At 36.5% G+C, this 13,962-nt stretch overlaps 1 protein-coding gene across 1 annotated transcript in view; it reads left to right on the forward strand.

Moving 5' to 3' along the window:
- Window positions 1-13,962, forward strand: part of Cfap47 (cilia and flagella associated protein 47) — a 290,704-nt gene that overhangs the window by 98,115 nt on the left and 178,627 nt on the right. Inside the window, exons 30-31 of the mRNA XM_045140870.1 lie at window positions 2,367-2,588; window positions 13,567-13,648. Of these exons, the coding sequence (XP_044996805.1) occupies window positions 2,367-2,588; window positions 13,567-13,648 (304 nt within the window). The remainder of the gene's footprint in view (window positions 1-2,366; window positions 2,589-13,566; window positions 13,649-13,962) is intronic.

Raw genomic sequence — 13,962 nt, forward strand, 5'->3', positions numbered from 1 at the left:
GCCCTTCTAGCTTTCAGGGTTTCCATTGAGTAGTCTGAAGTAATTCTGATGGGGTTGCCATTGAAAGTGGTGTGCTGTTTTTCCCTAGCTTCTTTTAGGACTTTCTCTTTGGTGTCAATGTTTAGAGTCTTAATGATAATATGTCTTGGGGAGTTTCTCCTTTGGTGCAGTCTGTTTGGTGTTTTGTTGGCTTCTTGTATTTTGATGGGACTTTCTTTTAAGAGACTGGGGAAGTTGTCTTAAATTATTTTGTTAAATAAGTTCTCCATGCCTTTCGTCTGAATTCCTTCTCCTTCTGGTATTCCAATGATTTTGATATTAGGACATTTAAGTTTATCCTACAGTTCTCTCATGTTCTGTTCACAGGACCATTTGAACTTACTGAAATTTTTGTACTCTCAAAGTGTTTCTTCCATCTTGTCTTACAGAACAGAGTTTCTATCCTCCACTTCCCTGACTCTATGCTTGAGAGCCTCTAGAGAGTTTTGGACTTTTTCAATTAAGTTTGCCTTTTCTACTTCTTTTCTATGTATAATTTCCATCCCGCTGTCCAGCTTCCTTTTCACATTATTTTCTGATTTTCTTGATGCTTCTTAGAATTCTTTCTTACATTTCTTTATGTCTTCATTTAGCATGGCAAACTGATTTTTAAGGTCTTCTTTTTTTTCACTCTCCCTCAAACTATTAACTCTCTTTGAACTACTTCCAATTTCTTATCAATTTATTCTAGCTTATTGATGGCAGCATCCACACGATTATAGGTCCTTTGTTGCTTTCCTGCATGTTCTACTAATAGGTTGGTCAGGGTTGCATTGCTCATAGCTTCAATTTGATGTTCTGATCCTAATGACTCTTATATGCTTTGGTTTGATATATTCATTGTAGGACTGGGTGATTTAACTGGATTTTCTTGCATTTGATTTTTCATGTTATTTCTTTTGTGCTGTGGTCTGCCCTTGAAGGTGTATGGACACAAAGCTGGGTGGATCAGCCTGGGTTCTAGCACAGTGGGAATCTGAGGCAGCCTGGGGCAGTTGCCAAGCATCCTGGGCTTTGTCTCCCACTTGCCAAAGCCACCTATCTACTGCCTGGCAGTGGCGCCAAAGTTGCCTGAATTCTCAAGCGGTAATGTGACAAAGCTGCCTTTGTTGGAGCTTGGAGGGGGACTGAGGTAACAATCACTGAAGCAGCCCAAACTCTGGCTGGGAACACTGGGACCTGGAAACAGTCTACGCTCTCCTGCCACAGGACAATGGTGGATGGCCGGCATGGCAGACAGGTAGCGGATTGCACCTGAGCTGGTGCAAGTGAGAGACACAGTCTGGGCTTGTGTGGCAGGTGCTGTGGTACTGGGCATGCTGAACGTGCAGAGGCAAGAGCAGTAATGTGGGCGAGTGTGCAGGGCAGTCTAAGCTTCTGCATGCAGGGATCAATTGGAGCGCGCCGGCAGTGGCGGTGGGCATGGCGGCAGTGGTGCCAGGTGCTGCAGTATTTGGTGGGAGAGGTGGGCTACCCACCCATGAGGGGATCCACAATTCCATGTTTCCCTCCTTCTGTGCCCTCCCATTGACAAAAAGACCCAGCAAACCCTTCATGTCTTGCCTTTCTTTCCCTGGGATTTGCTGCACAGCTAGGCAGTTGCCATCTTGGCTGGAAGTCCCTATGTTTTAACTTTTAATTACAATATGGAACATGAAAGTCAAATGCATGGAAAATTGCAGAGCCATGTTTTAGCAATTGAAAGCCAATCCTTTCCTTATATGATATACTTTCTCCTGTATTATGCTATTCAGAACTCCTTTTTATCATATTGGAGAGATGCCATTGAAAATGTCCCCCTGGGTGTTATATAATTGCAAATAAATAGCATATGTTGAAATTTTTCCTAAAGAACAGAAAACATAAATGGTTAGAGTTTATTACTGCTTTCAAAAATAGTTTTGGGAGTTGTAGCTCCAAGTACAAGACTTAGCTTGTCAACACTCCACAATTGACTAGGAAGAATACATGAGACCCTACATGTCTTAGACTAGCTAATGGCAGCTAATAGTTGTTGGGAGAGGTAGAGTCAGTTGAAAAAATAAATTAAGAAATGAGGATTTGTGAAAACTGTAGGGAATAGAGATTGTAGTATATTACTTAAAGACTAGATGAGTCTATGTGAACAGTAGACCTCTGAAAATATTTAAATAATTAAAATTCAAATATGGACAAATTTTGTCAAAATTCATTTTTGTATATACATATATTTATTTTAGAATTTATTGCTCAATTTATTTTAATAATAGTATATTTAGTCTGTGAATGTGTTTTTCCCATAAAGTAACATTTTGAGAATGCTTTTTCATTTAATGCTCTTCTCATAGGGATGTGCACAAAATACAATTTTATTCATCTAATTCACCACCCAAGAAATATGCCAGACAATATGACTTTTCCAAATATAATAAGACAATTTATGATGTGGTGCTCCACTTGAGTGGAAAACTGCCTCCTGGAATTACCTCTAGCCAATCTTTACCAGTGGATAACAATGAAAGAGTGATACAACTTTATTCACAGCATTCTTCACTTCTGGACTTTATCACGTAAGAGATGGGCTACTTTAAGCACATAATCACAGTTGGATTAATAGATAAATTTTTGGAGGATACATGGGCTTTGAAAATATTTGTCACAATTTTTCAATCAGGAAGTACAAATTTATATTCTATCTCATCTGTGCTCTTGTATCCTTCAAAAAGTTAGTTTACTTGGTTACTTCTGAATTTATTTCTATAAGGCTGGAGATGATAATTTTCAAATGTATTTGGTTGATAAAATAGTTGAAAATATTGAAATATGCATTAATGAGATAAGACATTATTTTATTGTTACTCTTCATTGCTTATTGTTATTAAAGAATTCATGTAGTAAAATGTTTTCTTAATTGGCTTCATTATGATACCCATTACTGACATAGTGAAAACTAATTTTTATGTTTTAATAGTCACTAAAATAGAGTATTTAAAATGTATCCTTGTATGTGAAATGAAATATTATGCTAACATAAAAGTCAGAAAAGCCACACACACACACACACACATATATTCTATAGATTGAAACTTTTTGAAATTTTTGCAGTTGAAAATGGAAATTATAAAATTTATCTTATAATTTATCACTTCCTATTGTTTATCCTTAAAGACTGACTTAGTAAAGTAAAACCACCAACTAAGTAAGGCAAATTTCATATCCTTTTATTTCAGAAAGTGATGTTTTAATAATCTAAGTATTCATTTGGAACAGAAGGTTTGAATACTTAATCCTGTGCCACTTGTGGTTACTATGCTATTCTTCTACCATTCTTGCTATCATAATTTCCAGTAGTGTGGACAATAACATGACTTATTGCTGTTTTGGGATTTTGTGATGTGACCATTGCAAATTCAGAAGAATTATTTTGGCATTAAACTCAAGCTATTCAAATTTATTTGGTTTTTATTAGCAAATACATGCTTACTAGTATATTTTGACTATGATAGCATTTAGGAACATTAACATTTAGGAACTGACTGTGTACTTAACAAAATTAGGTCATTAATCCAAGATGTTTGCAAACGTTTCATCATGGAAATATTTGTGTTAAAATTCAAAATAGTTGTCAATGTTATTAACTTCCATAGTTACATTTGATGATGTAGAGAATGAGGAATTTTGAATAAGTGGCATATCTATTTAGTGGATTAAATGGGTCATTTTCAAATATTAAGATTTTAAAGAACTCTACTGTTTGGAAAATAAACTTAGAATTGAAAATCTCATTGCATTTAGTATTTTTGAACTTATAATGTTGAATGTAGATGAAATACTCAAACAATAAGCTCAATATGTAAGCACATAACCAAATCTTTCATTAAAGGTGATTTTTCTATAACACTTAAAATGTAGACAAAATCTATTGGCAAGAAATAAGCACATTACTATCTATGTATTAAGTTAAGTCTTGAGAAAGATTCAAAATAGAAAAAAAAAAAGTATGGATAAGATTATTAACCTCAAAAATGCACAAGTACATTCTTCACCCTCAACTTTTACACAGCTCAACTCTGTTGGACACTGTAATAAGTAACATGGGGCTTTTCTTCTTGAAAAACTGTTACTTTATTGGTTCTGTAGTTCATCAGACTGTCAATAGCATTTCTTAGAAGTAATTAACTTCCTCCTGCAATCTTGATCTGACACCAGTTACAGAAGGGTATTATACTTTCTTTATATTCCTCTGAGTGGTCATTGTTTTACACTATTTAATAAGGCTTCACAGGATTTTGAATTAATAGGGGTATAATTTTTTTCAGTATTACTCAGGCTTTAGATTATCCATTCCTGCTGAAGAGCATCAACACATTGAAATAATACTTTATGTAAGACTGTGGTAATTCAAATATAATTACAAGTTATGGGAATAATATAAATCGATAAGAATTATCTGAAAAAATCAGAGAACAAAGATTGATTTCTAAACAAAAAAATCTTTAAGTAAGTAATATTTCTTAGACCAGCTTAGCCTGGTCCAAAACTACATCAAAGTTATCAAAGCTGGAGCTGCTTTTTCTGCTTCCACACCCATAAATTTCCTTTCTTTTTCTTTTTTCTTTTTTCTTTTTTTTTTTTTTACCTGTTGAAGCAGCAACTCGCTTTATTGTGAGAGGCGGTTGCCTATATAATGTTGGGAACAAAGGTGGGGATCTCAGGAAAGGATGAGGTAGAAGGGCCAATAGCATATCGCAACTTTTGAAATGATTGGTTCTAAGTGCACTTGGGAACTCTAGCTTTTTTGCAGAAGTAGCGGGCCAGAGGCAATTTGTCACCCTGCTGAGTCCTAGCTGGCCAGAGACAGGTCACCAAACTTTAGTTAGTCTCAGGAAGTTCCACTAGGCCTCACATTTGGGCCTCTCAATGCCCAACATTGCATACTTGAGTAAAGGGGGTGTGCTGGTGCACACCTTCAATCCCAGCACTCAGGAGTCAGAGGTAGGAGAATCGCTGTGAGTTCCAAGGCCATGCTGGACTACAGACTGAATTCCAGTTCAGCTCGAGCTGCAGTGAGACCCTACCTCAAACAAACAAACAAAGGCAGAAGAAGAGAACAGAATCCTGGGGAATCAAAGTTACTTGCCCCAAATGCCTTGGCCAGCAGGTACAGGAGGCTGATGCTTGGAGTCCGGTTCGTGTCCTCGCACCTGCCCCACTTCCCTAACTGCCTGCTGCCATCCTCAGCTTTTTTTTTCCATTATATATATATATATATATATATATATATATATATATATATATATATATATATATATATTATTTTTAAAGTTTTTATTAGCATTTTCCATGATTATTAAAAAAATCCCATGGTAATTCCCTCCCTCCCCACCCCCCACACTTTCTCCTTTGAAATTCCATTCTCCATCATATTACCTCCCCATTACAATCATTGTAATTACATATATACAATATCAACCTATTAAGTATCCTCCTCCCTTCCTTTCTCTACCCTTTATGTCTCCTTTTTAACTTACTGGCCTCTGCTACTAAGTATTTTCCTTCTTATGCAGAAGCCCAATCATCTGTAGCTAGGATCCACATATGAGAGAGAACATGTGGCGCTTGGCTTTCTGGGCCTGGGTTACCTCACTTAGTATAATACTTTCCAGGTCCATCCATTTTTCTGCAAATTTCATCACTTCATTTTTCTTTACTGCTGAGGAGAACTCCATTGTATAAATGTGCCACATCTTCATTATCTACTCATCAGTTGAGGGACATCTAGGCTGGTTCCATTTCCCAGCTATTATAAATTGAGCAGCAATCAACATGGTTGAGCACGTATTTCTAAGGAGATGAGATGAGTCCTTTGGATATATGTCTAGAGCTGCTATAGTTGGGTCATATGATAGATCAATCTTTAGCTGTTTTAGGAACCTCCACACTAATTTCCACATTGGCTAGACCAGATTGCATTCCCACCAGCAGTGTAGAAGGGTTCCTATTTTTCCACATCCCTGCCAAAATTTATGATCATTTGTATTCCTGATGGTGGCCAATCAAACAGGAGTGAGATGGTATCTCAATGTAGTTTTAATCTGCATTTCCCTGATGGCTAGTGACGTGGAACATTTTTTTAGATGCTGATATGCCATTCGTATTTCTTCCTTTGAGAATGCTCTATTTAGCTCCATAGCCCATTTTTTTGATTGGCTTGTTTGATTCCTTATTATTTAACTTTTTGAGTTCTTTGTATATCCTGGATATCAATCCTCTGTCAGATATATAGCTGGCGAAGATTTTTTCCCATTCTGTAGGTTGCCTCTTTGCTTTTTTCACGGTGTCCTTTGCAGAGCAAAATCTTTGTAATTTCATGAGGTCCCAGTGATTAATCTGTGGTTTTATTGCCTGAGCAATTGGAGCTATATTCAGAAAGTCTTTACCAAGACCAACATGTTGAAGGGTTTCCCCTACTTTTTCCTCTAGCAGTTTCAGAATTTCAGGTCTGATGTTAAGGTCTTTAACCCATTTGGACTGAATTCTTGTGCATGGCAAGAGAGAAGAATCTATTTTCATCCTTCTGCAGATATATATCCAGTTTTCCCAACACCAGGAGGAGGCTGTCTTTTCTCCAATGAGTATTTTTGGCATTTTTATCGAATATCAGGTGGCTATAGCTACTTGGGCTTACATCTGGGTCCTGTATTCTGTTCCACTGATCTACATGTCTGTTTTTGTGCCAGTACCACGCTGTTTTTGTTACTATGGCTCTGTAGTATAGGTTAAAATCGGGTATGGTGATACCACCAGCCTTATTTTTGTTGCTCAGTATTATTTTAGATATTTGAGGTTTTTTGTGATTTCAAATGAATTTTTGGATTGTTATTTCTATTTCCATGAAGAATGTTTTTGGAATTTTGATAGGGATTGCATTAAACGTGTAGATTGCTTTTGGTAAGATGGCCATTTTCACAATATTGATTCTTCCAATCCAGGAACAGGGGATGTTTTTCCACTTTCTAGTGTCTTCTGCAATTTCTCACATGAATGTTTTAAAGTTCTCATTGTAGAGTTTCTTTACTTCCTAGGTTAGGTTTATTCCAAGTACTTTATTTATTTATTTATTTATTTATTTATTTATTTATTTATTTATTTATTTTTTGATGCAATTTTGAATGGGAGTGATTCTCTGATTTCATCCTCTGTGTGTTTCTTGTTAGCACATATGAAGGCTACTGATTTCTGTGTATTTATTTTGTATCCTGGTACATGCCTGTAGGTTTTGATCAGCTATAACAGTTTGCTAGTTGAGTTTTTAGGGTCCTTTATGTATAGAATCATGTCATCTGCAAATAATATCTTGATCTCTTCCTTTCCAATTTGTATTCCTTTTATGTGTGTCTCTTGCTTTATTGCTATGGCTAAGACTTCCAGAACTATATTAAATAAAAGTGGGGACAGTGGACACCCTTGTCTTGTTCCCGATTTTAGTGGAAAAGCTTCCACTTTTTCCCCGTTTAGTAATATGTTGGCTATAGGCTTGTCATAAATAGCTTTTATTATATTGAGATATGTTCCTTCTATTCCCAGTCTCTGTAGGACTTTTATCATGAAGGGACGTTGGATTTTGTCAAATGCTTTCTGTGCGTCCAATGAGATGATCAAGTGATTTTTGTCCTTCAACCCATTTATATAATGTATTACATTTATAGATTTGCATATATTGAACCATCCCTGCATCTCTGGGATAAAGCCTACTTGGACAGGGTGAATGATCTTTTTGATATACTCCTGTATTTTGTTTGCCAATATTTTATTGAGAATTTTTGCATCTATGTTCATGAGGGAGGTTGTTCTGTAATTTTCTTTTTTTGTTCTATCTTTGCCTGGTTTTGGTATCAGGGTGATGCTGGCCTCATAGAAGGAGTTTGGTAGAATTCCGTCCTTTTCTATTTCCTGGAAAAGCTTAAGTAGCAATGGTGTTAACTCTTCCTTAAAGGTCTGGTAAAATTCAGCAATGAATCCATCCGGGCCTGGGCTTTTTTTAGTTGGAAGATTATTGATAACTGTTCGGATCTCCATGTTTGTTATAGGTCTATTTAAGTGATTAATCTCATTTTGATTTAATTTAGGTAGGTCATATACATCAAGGAAATCATCCATTTCTTTCAGATTTTCATACTTTGTGGAGTATATGCTTTTATACTATGTCCCTATGATTTTTTGAATTTCTCTGGAATCTGTTGTGATGTTACCTTGTTCATCTCTGATTTTATTAATTTGTGTCTCTTCTCTCTTTCTTTTGGTCAGATTTGCTAAGGGTTGATCAATCTTGTTTATCCTTCCAAAGAACCAACTCTTTGTTTCATTAATTCTTTGGATTTTTTTTTTGTTTCTATTTCATTAATTTCTGTCCTAATCTTTATTATTTCTTCCCGTGTACTGATTTTTGGTTTGCCTTGGTCTTCTTTTTCCAAGGCTTTAAAGTGAAGCATTAGGTCGTTTACCTGTGACCTTTCTAATTTCTTAATATAGGCACTTTAGGCTATAAATTTACCTCTTAGAACTGCCTTCATTGTGTCCCAGAGATTTTGATATGTTGTGTTCTCATTATCATTTGACTCTATAAATTTTTTGATTTGCTTCTTGATTTCTTCATTGACCCATTCATCATTTAGTAGAGTATTGTTTAGTTTCCATGATTTTGTGTATTCTCTATAGCATTTCTTGCTATTGATTTGTAGTTTAATTCCATTGTGGTCAGATAAAATGCAAGGAATTATTTCAATTTTCCTGAATTTGTTAAGATTTGCTTTGTGTCCTAATATATGGTCTATTTTAGAGAATGTTCCATGTGCTGCTGAAAAGAATGTATATTCTGCAGCCTTTGGATGAAATGTCCTGTATATATCTGTTAGGTCCATTCCTTCTATGACCTCATTTATTCCAGATGCCTCTCTGTTTATTTTTCCTGGGATGACCTGTCAATTGATGAGAGTGGGGTGTTAAAGTCACCCACTACCACTCTGTTTGGTGTTATCTGCGACCTTAGTTCTAATAGTGTTTGTTTGATGAATTTGGGAGCCCCCATGTTACGTGCATGTATGTTTAGGATTGTAATGTCCTCCTGTTGGAGTGTGCCCTTAATCAATATAAAGTGACCTTCCTTATCTTTCTTGACTAACGTTGGACTGAAGTCTACCTTGTCAGATATTAGGATAGCAACCCCTGCTTGTTTTCTAGGCCCATTTGCTTGAAACACCATCTTCCAACCTTTCACCTTAAGATAATGTCTATCCTTTGTAGAAACGTGACTTTCTTGGATACAACAAATTGTAGGATCTTGCTTTTTAACCCAGTCTGCAAACCTATGTCTTTTCGTTGGGGCATTGAGGCCGTTGATTTTAAGAAATATTATTGAAAGGTGTGTATTTATATTTGCCATTTTTTTTGTGTGTGTGTGTGGTTCCTGTTCTCCCTGTGCTCTTTTAGCAAGTATTTGAGTATTGCTTGTTTTTTCTAGGTTCCTTATATGTGTGCTTTTCCTTTTCTTCAGCATGGAGGATTCTATCAAGTATTTTCTGTAGAGCTGGTTTTGTCTTCAAATACTCCTTTAACCCGCTTTTGTCATGGAATGTCCTTATATCTCCGTCTATTTGAATGGATAACTTTGCAGGATAAAGTAACCTTGGTTGACAGTTGTTATCTTTCAGAACTTGGAATATATCACTCCAAGCCCTTCTGGCTTTGAAAGTTTGTGTTGAATAATCTGCTGTAGTCCTGATGGGCTTACTTTTGTAGGTAACTTGATTTTTCTCTCTAACTGCTTTCAATATTTTTTCTTTGGTGTGTGTGTTTGGAAGTTTGATTATAATATGGCTAGGAGAGGTTCTTTCCAGGTTTGGTCTGGCTGGGGTTCTAAAGGCTTCCTGTATTTGTATTGGCACTTCTTTCCCAATTTGGGGGAAATTTTCTTCTATGATTTTGTTGAAGACACCTACTATGCCTTTGGAGTGGAATTCTTCTCCTAATATGCCCTGAATTCTAATATTTGATCTTTTCATAGTGTCCCGAATATCTTGAAATTCCCACTCATACATTTTATAAGTTTGTCTTTCTCTTTGTTGGCCTGTATTAGATCTGCCACCTGGTCTTCTAGCTTAGATATTCTGTACTCTCCTTCATCTGTTCTACTGGTGAGATTTTCTATAGAGTTTTTTATTTCATTAACTGTGTTCTTCATTGCTAGTAATTCTGACTGGTTTTTCTTTATTTTTTCTATTTCCTTATTTATGTCTTGTATTGCCTTCTTTATTTCATGAAATTGGTGTCCTGCATCTTCTTTGATTCCTTTGATTTCCTCTTTATGTTCCTCTTTGACTCCTTTGATTTGTTCTCTGACTTCTTTGAACATATTTACAATCATTCTTTTGAAATCTTTCTCAGGCATTTCCTCTAACTCGTTCTCACTGGAGGTCATTTCTGATGCATTAATACTTTTTTAAAAATATTTTTTGTTCAATTTTTATTTATTTATTTGAGAGTGACAGACACAGGGAGAAAGACAGATAGAGGGAGAGAGAGAGAATGGGCGCGCCAGAGCCTCCAGCCACTGCAAACGAACTCCATACACGTGCGCCCCCTTGTGCATCTGGCTAATGTGATACCTGGGGAACTGAGCCTCAAACTGGGGTCCTTAGGCTTTACAGGCAAGCACTTAACTGCTAAGCCATCTCTCCAGCCCTGATGCATTAATACTTTTAGGTGTATTTATTTTGTCTTGCTTTTTAGTGTTTCTTGTGTTATAGTGTATATATTTTTGCATCTTGGATTAAGTTAATGCTTGGATTTTCTAGCTAGCTGGGTGTTCTTAGCTGTATCAATTGGTTTGATGTTATATATTTTCAGGGTAGGAGCTTGAGGTATTAGATGTGGCTCTTAAGACTCTGAGAGTATCTACAAAAGTGCTCCTCTGGGTTGAGTTTCCCTGCTATGGGGGTATTCAAGTAGGCTGAATGGAATAAAATACAGGTAGATTCTAAAAGTTAACTAAACACTGTACCCATTCAGTCAAATACAGTCCCAAGTATGTATGCCAGAGTAGTTATTATAACAACCAGATCCTCTATCAACATAGAGGTTAAGATTTCTGGTCTGTTGAGGGATCCAAGTCAGCTTGTGACCAAGTGAGTCCCTTCCCTGGTGCAAACCCAGTTTCCTTGGATGAGTTTTGTCTCAGTCAAGTGCTGCCTGGGTCGTTGGGCTGCTGTTGTGATTTCTGGAGCTGGGCACTGGCTTTTCCTGCGGGGCAAACCAAGCCTGGCAACTGTGGCCCTGCAGATCAGCTTCCCCACTGGGTCTGTCAGCAGCTGAAGCTTCTTCTGCTGCGTTGGCTGTTGTTGCTGCTCCTGGGTCTGCTGCTGCTTGGGCCGCTGTTACTGGTGCCGGAGCCACTGATATTGCTCCCGAACTCTGCTCCTGCTTGGGTTTCACTGTCAGCTCAGGTTGGCGTGGCCGGGTCCCAGGACCGCTGCTCTGTTTGCCATAGCTGGGCTCAGGCAGTGGGGGAGGGGAGGGAGCCACAGATGCTCCGGTTCTCTTGCTGTTCCATGTGTTCTTCTACCCCAAGGTCTGCTCCTCCGTTGCTCACTGCTGCTCTCCATTCATGTTTCCTGAGTTGCGGAGAGTGCAGTGTGAGGGAAGCTCCTGCACCTGGCTTTTCCTGTGACTGGAGCCGAGCCTGGCGGCTTTCTGGTGCGCTGCCACCGCCGGCGCGGTTGGTGGAGCTGCCGGAGCCGCTTTTGCCGGCCTGTGCGGGCTCTGGATGCTCTGGATCTCTCCTGCTTCTCGGCTTCTGCTTCAATTTCCTATACACCTCACTTTTTAGTAAAAGTGTGTATTTTGCTGAATTTTTTGGTCTTTTTTCCCCCCAGGCTGCTTTGGCATGGTACCTATGCCGCCATCTTAACCAGAACTCAAGTTTCCTTTTTTATATGTCTATTATTATTCATTAATTTTGTCTTTAAGGGTTGAGTTTACATTGCCATTTCAATCTTTCCTCTTTTTTTCCTTTTCTCATAGTACTAAACATCTGAAGATGCTCTTTGTTGAGCATTAAATATAGTATTCTTTGTTAAATGCTTCACTGTTTAGTGCTCTCTTATGCTTACTACATTACTTAGACTCAAGTATCCAAATCTCCATTAGGAAACTTTTTTTTTTTTAACAAAATGGTACCAGATGTTTACAGTGTCTCAATTAGTGATTCTAAAAGAAGGATGAGGATAAAATCATTTCACAAAATTTGACAGTGAATTAGTCTATTATATAAATGTTTATATATGTTTGTATACATATATGTATGTATGTATGCATATATATCTTTAAAATTTTTGTGGAACTTATTAAGGTCATATGAACATACTATAATTTGTTTGTATTCCTATCAGGTTATCCTCTTTCATCTCCTCTACCTCAACCCATTCCATATAAGGCTCTCCTCATTCAATCCTCTTTCAAAATATTCCTTTTCTTTGTTTTGGTGTCTCATGAGTTTTGTCCTCCTCCATCCTTTATATCAAATGTTTTTAGGTTCAGAACTATCCTAGGCTTGTGAGGCATGGGGTGTGGGTAAACATAGTAGGGTAATAAAAGTAAGTGTCAGTTCATGTTAGGAGGGCATTTTCTAGTTAAGAACAGTTAAAAATGTTGTCAGAGCAATTCCCAGAATTTCAAAGGTTTCCAGCTCAGAAATAACTAACTTTGTCATTTATCTGAGCATACAAAGCACTTAAATTTGGAAAAAAAAAAAAAAAGACCAAAACCAAGAACAGGAAACCACCAAAAAAAATTGTGAGCATTTCTTCTCAAAATATGTTATGAGGCAAAATACCTTAGAATCATGGATTTCTACTGTATAATAGGCACTGTACTTAAAAGACAAGTTAGAAAGAACATGGGAAGATTAATTATTAGAAGAAACTTAAATTTCCAAAAACCTAGATATACATGAAAACAGCTAGTAAGTGTTAGAAACATGCTTCAATTTTCCTCATAGGAATAAGAAGATACACAGGTTAAAAACGCTGTTATATTATGAGTGCCTCTGGCCCAGCGGCATACTTCCCATGGGTTTCACATTAGTTCTTTTTTTCTAATATGGTAGATACTGGTAAGAGACTATTAACTTCATGTAAGTATAATAAAAATGTCCCAAATTAAAAACGGTTGCACTTTAAAATATTAAGTTTATATTTTTTGAATTTTTCATGTTATGAGAGTATAAAATATTCATTTCCTTACTACAAGGACCAAATCATATGACATTCTCTATTCAGTTGGCATATGAAGAATGTGATAACAAGCACTTAGTATATTCTTTCTTGTTAATCAAATCCTCTCAAGATAATATAGTCGATTTTATTATAAAAACTTAATTATACAAATTTTAAAATAAAAATTCAATAAAAATAAAATACATGACATTGATTTATATTAACTGAAGGTCACTGCAAATGTGTTTTCATATCTTACTTTGGGTTTTGCTTTTAGTGCTCAAGGTGGATGCATTTCTCATGTAATGCCAGAATTTTTACTTGAACCAGATGATTATAAGTTGTGGCTTAAAATTGAAGTAAGTGAATATGCTTTCTAGAACAATGTTTAGACTTATTGACACATGGTTCTTGTGAGATTATTGTCACTTACACTTTTGGTAACAACAGAAAGTTTTACCATCTTTGAACAGCTGATATTTGTGTATATATGCTTATTGGGGAAGTTTAATTCTAAAAATTCTGGGATTCCTGTGCAACAAAATGATTCAGTTCCTTTCTTAGCTATATAATAAATGATGTGGGCTTATGAAATTTTGTTCTTAAAATGAATTTAAGACTATATGTTGTCAATGGAAAATATCTTAATTTTGCAACTATGTGTCACTTCCCC

Source organism: Jaculus jaculus, chromosome X, assembly GCF_020740685.1.
Source record: "Jaculus jaculus isolate mJacJac1 chromosome X, mJacJac1.mat.Y.cur, whole genome shotgun sequence".
In the NCBI taxonomy this organism is placed as follows: Eukaryota; Metazoa; Chordata; class Mammalia; order Rodentia; family Dipodidae; genus Jaculus; species Jaculus jaculus.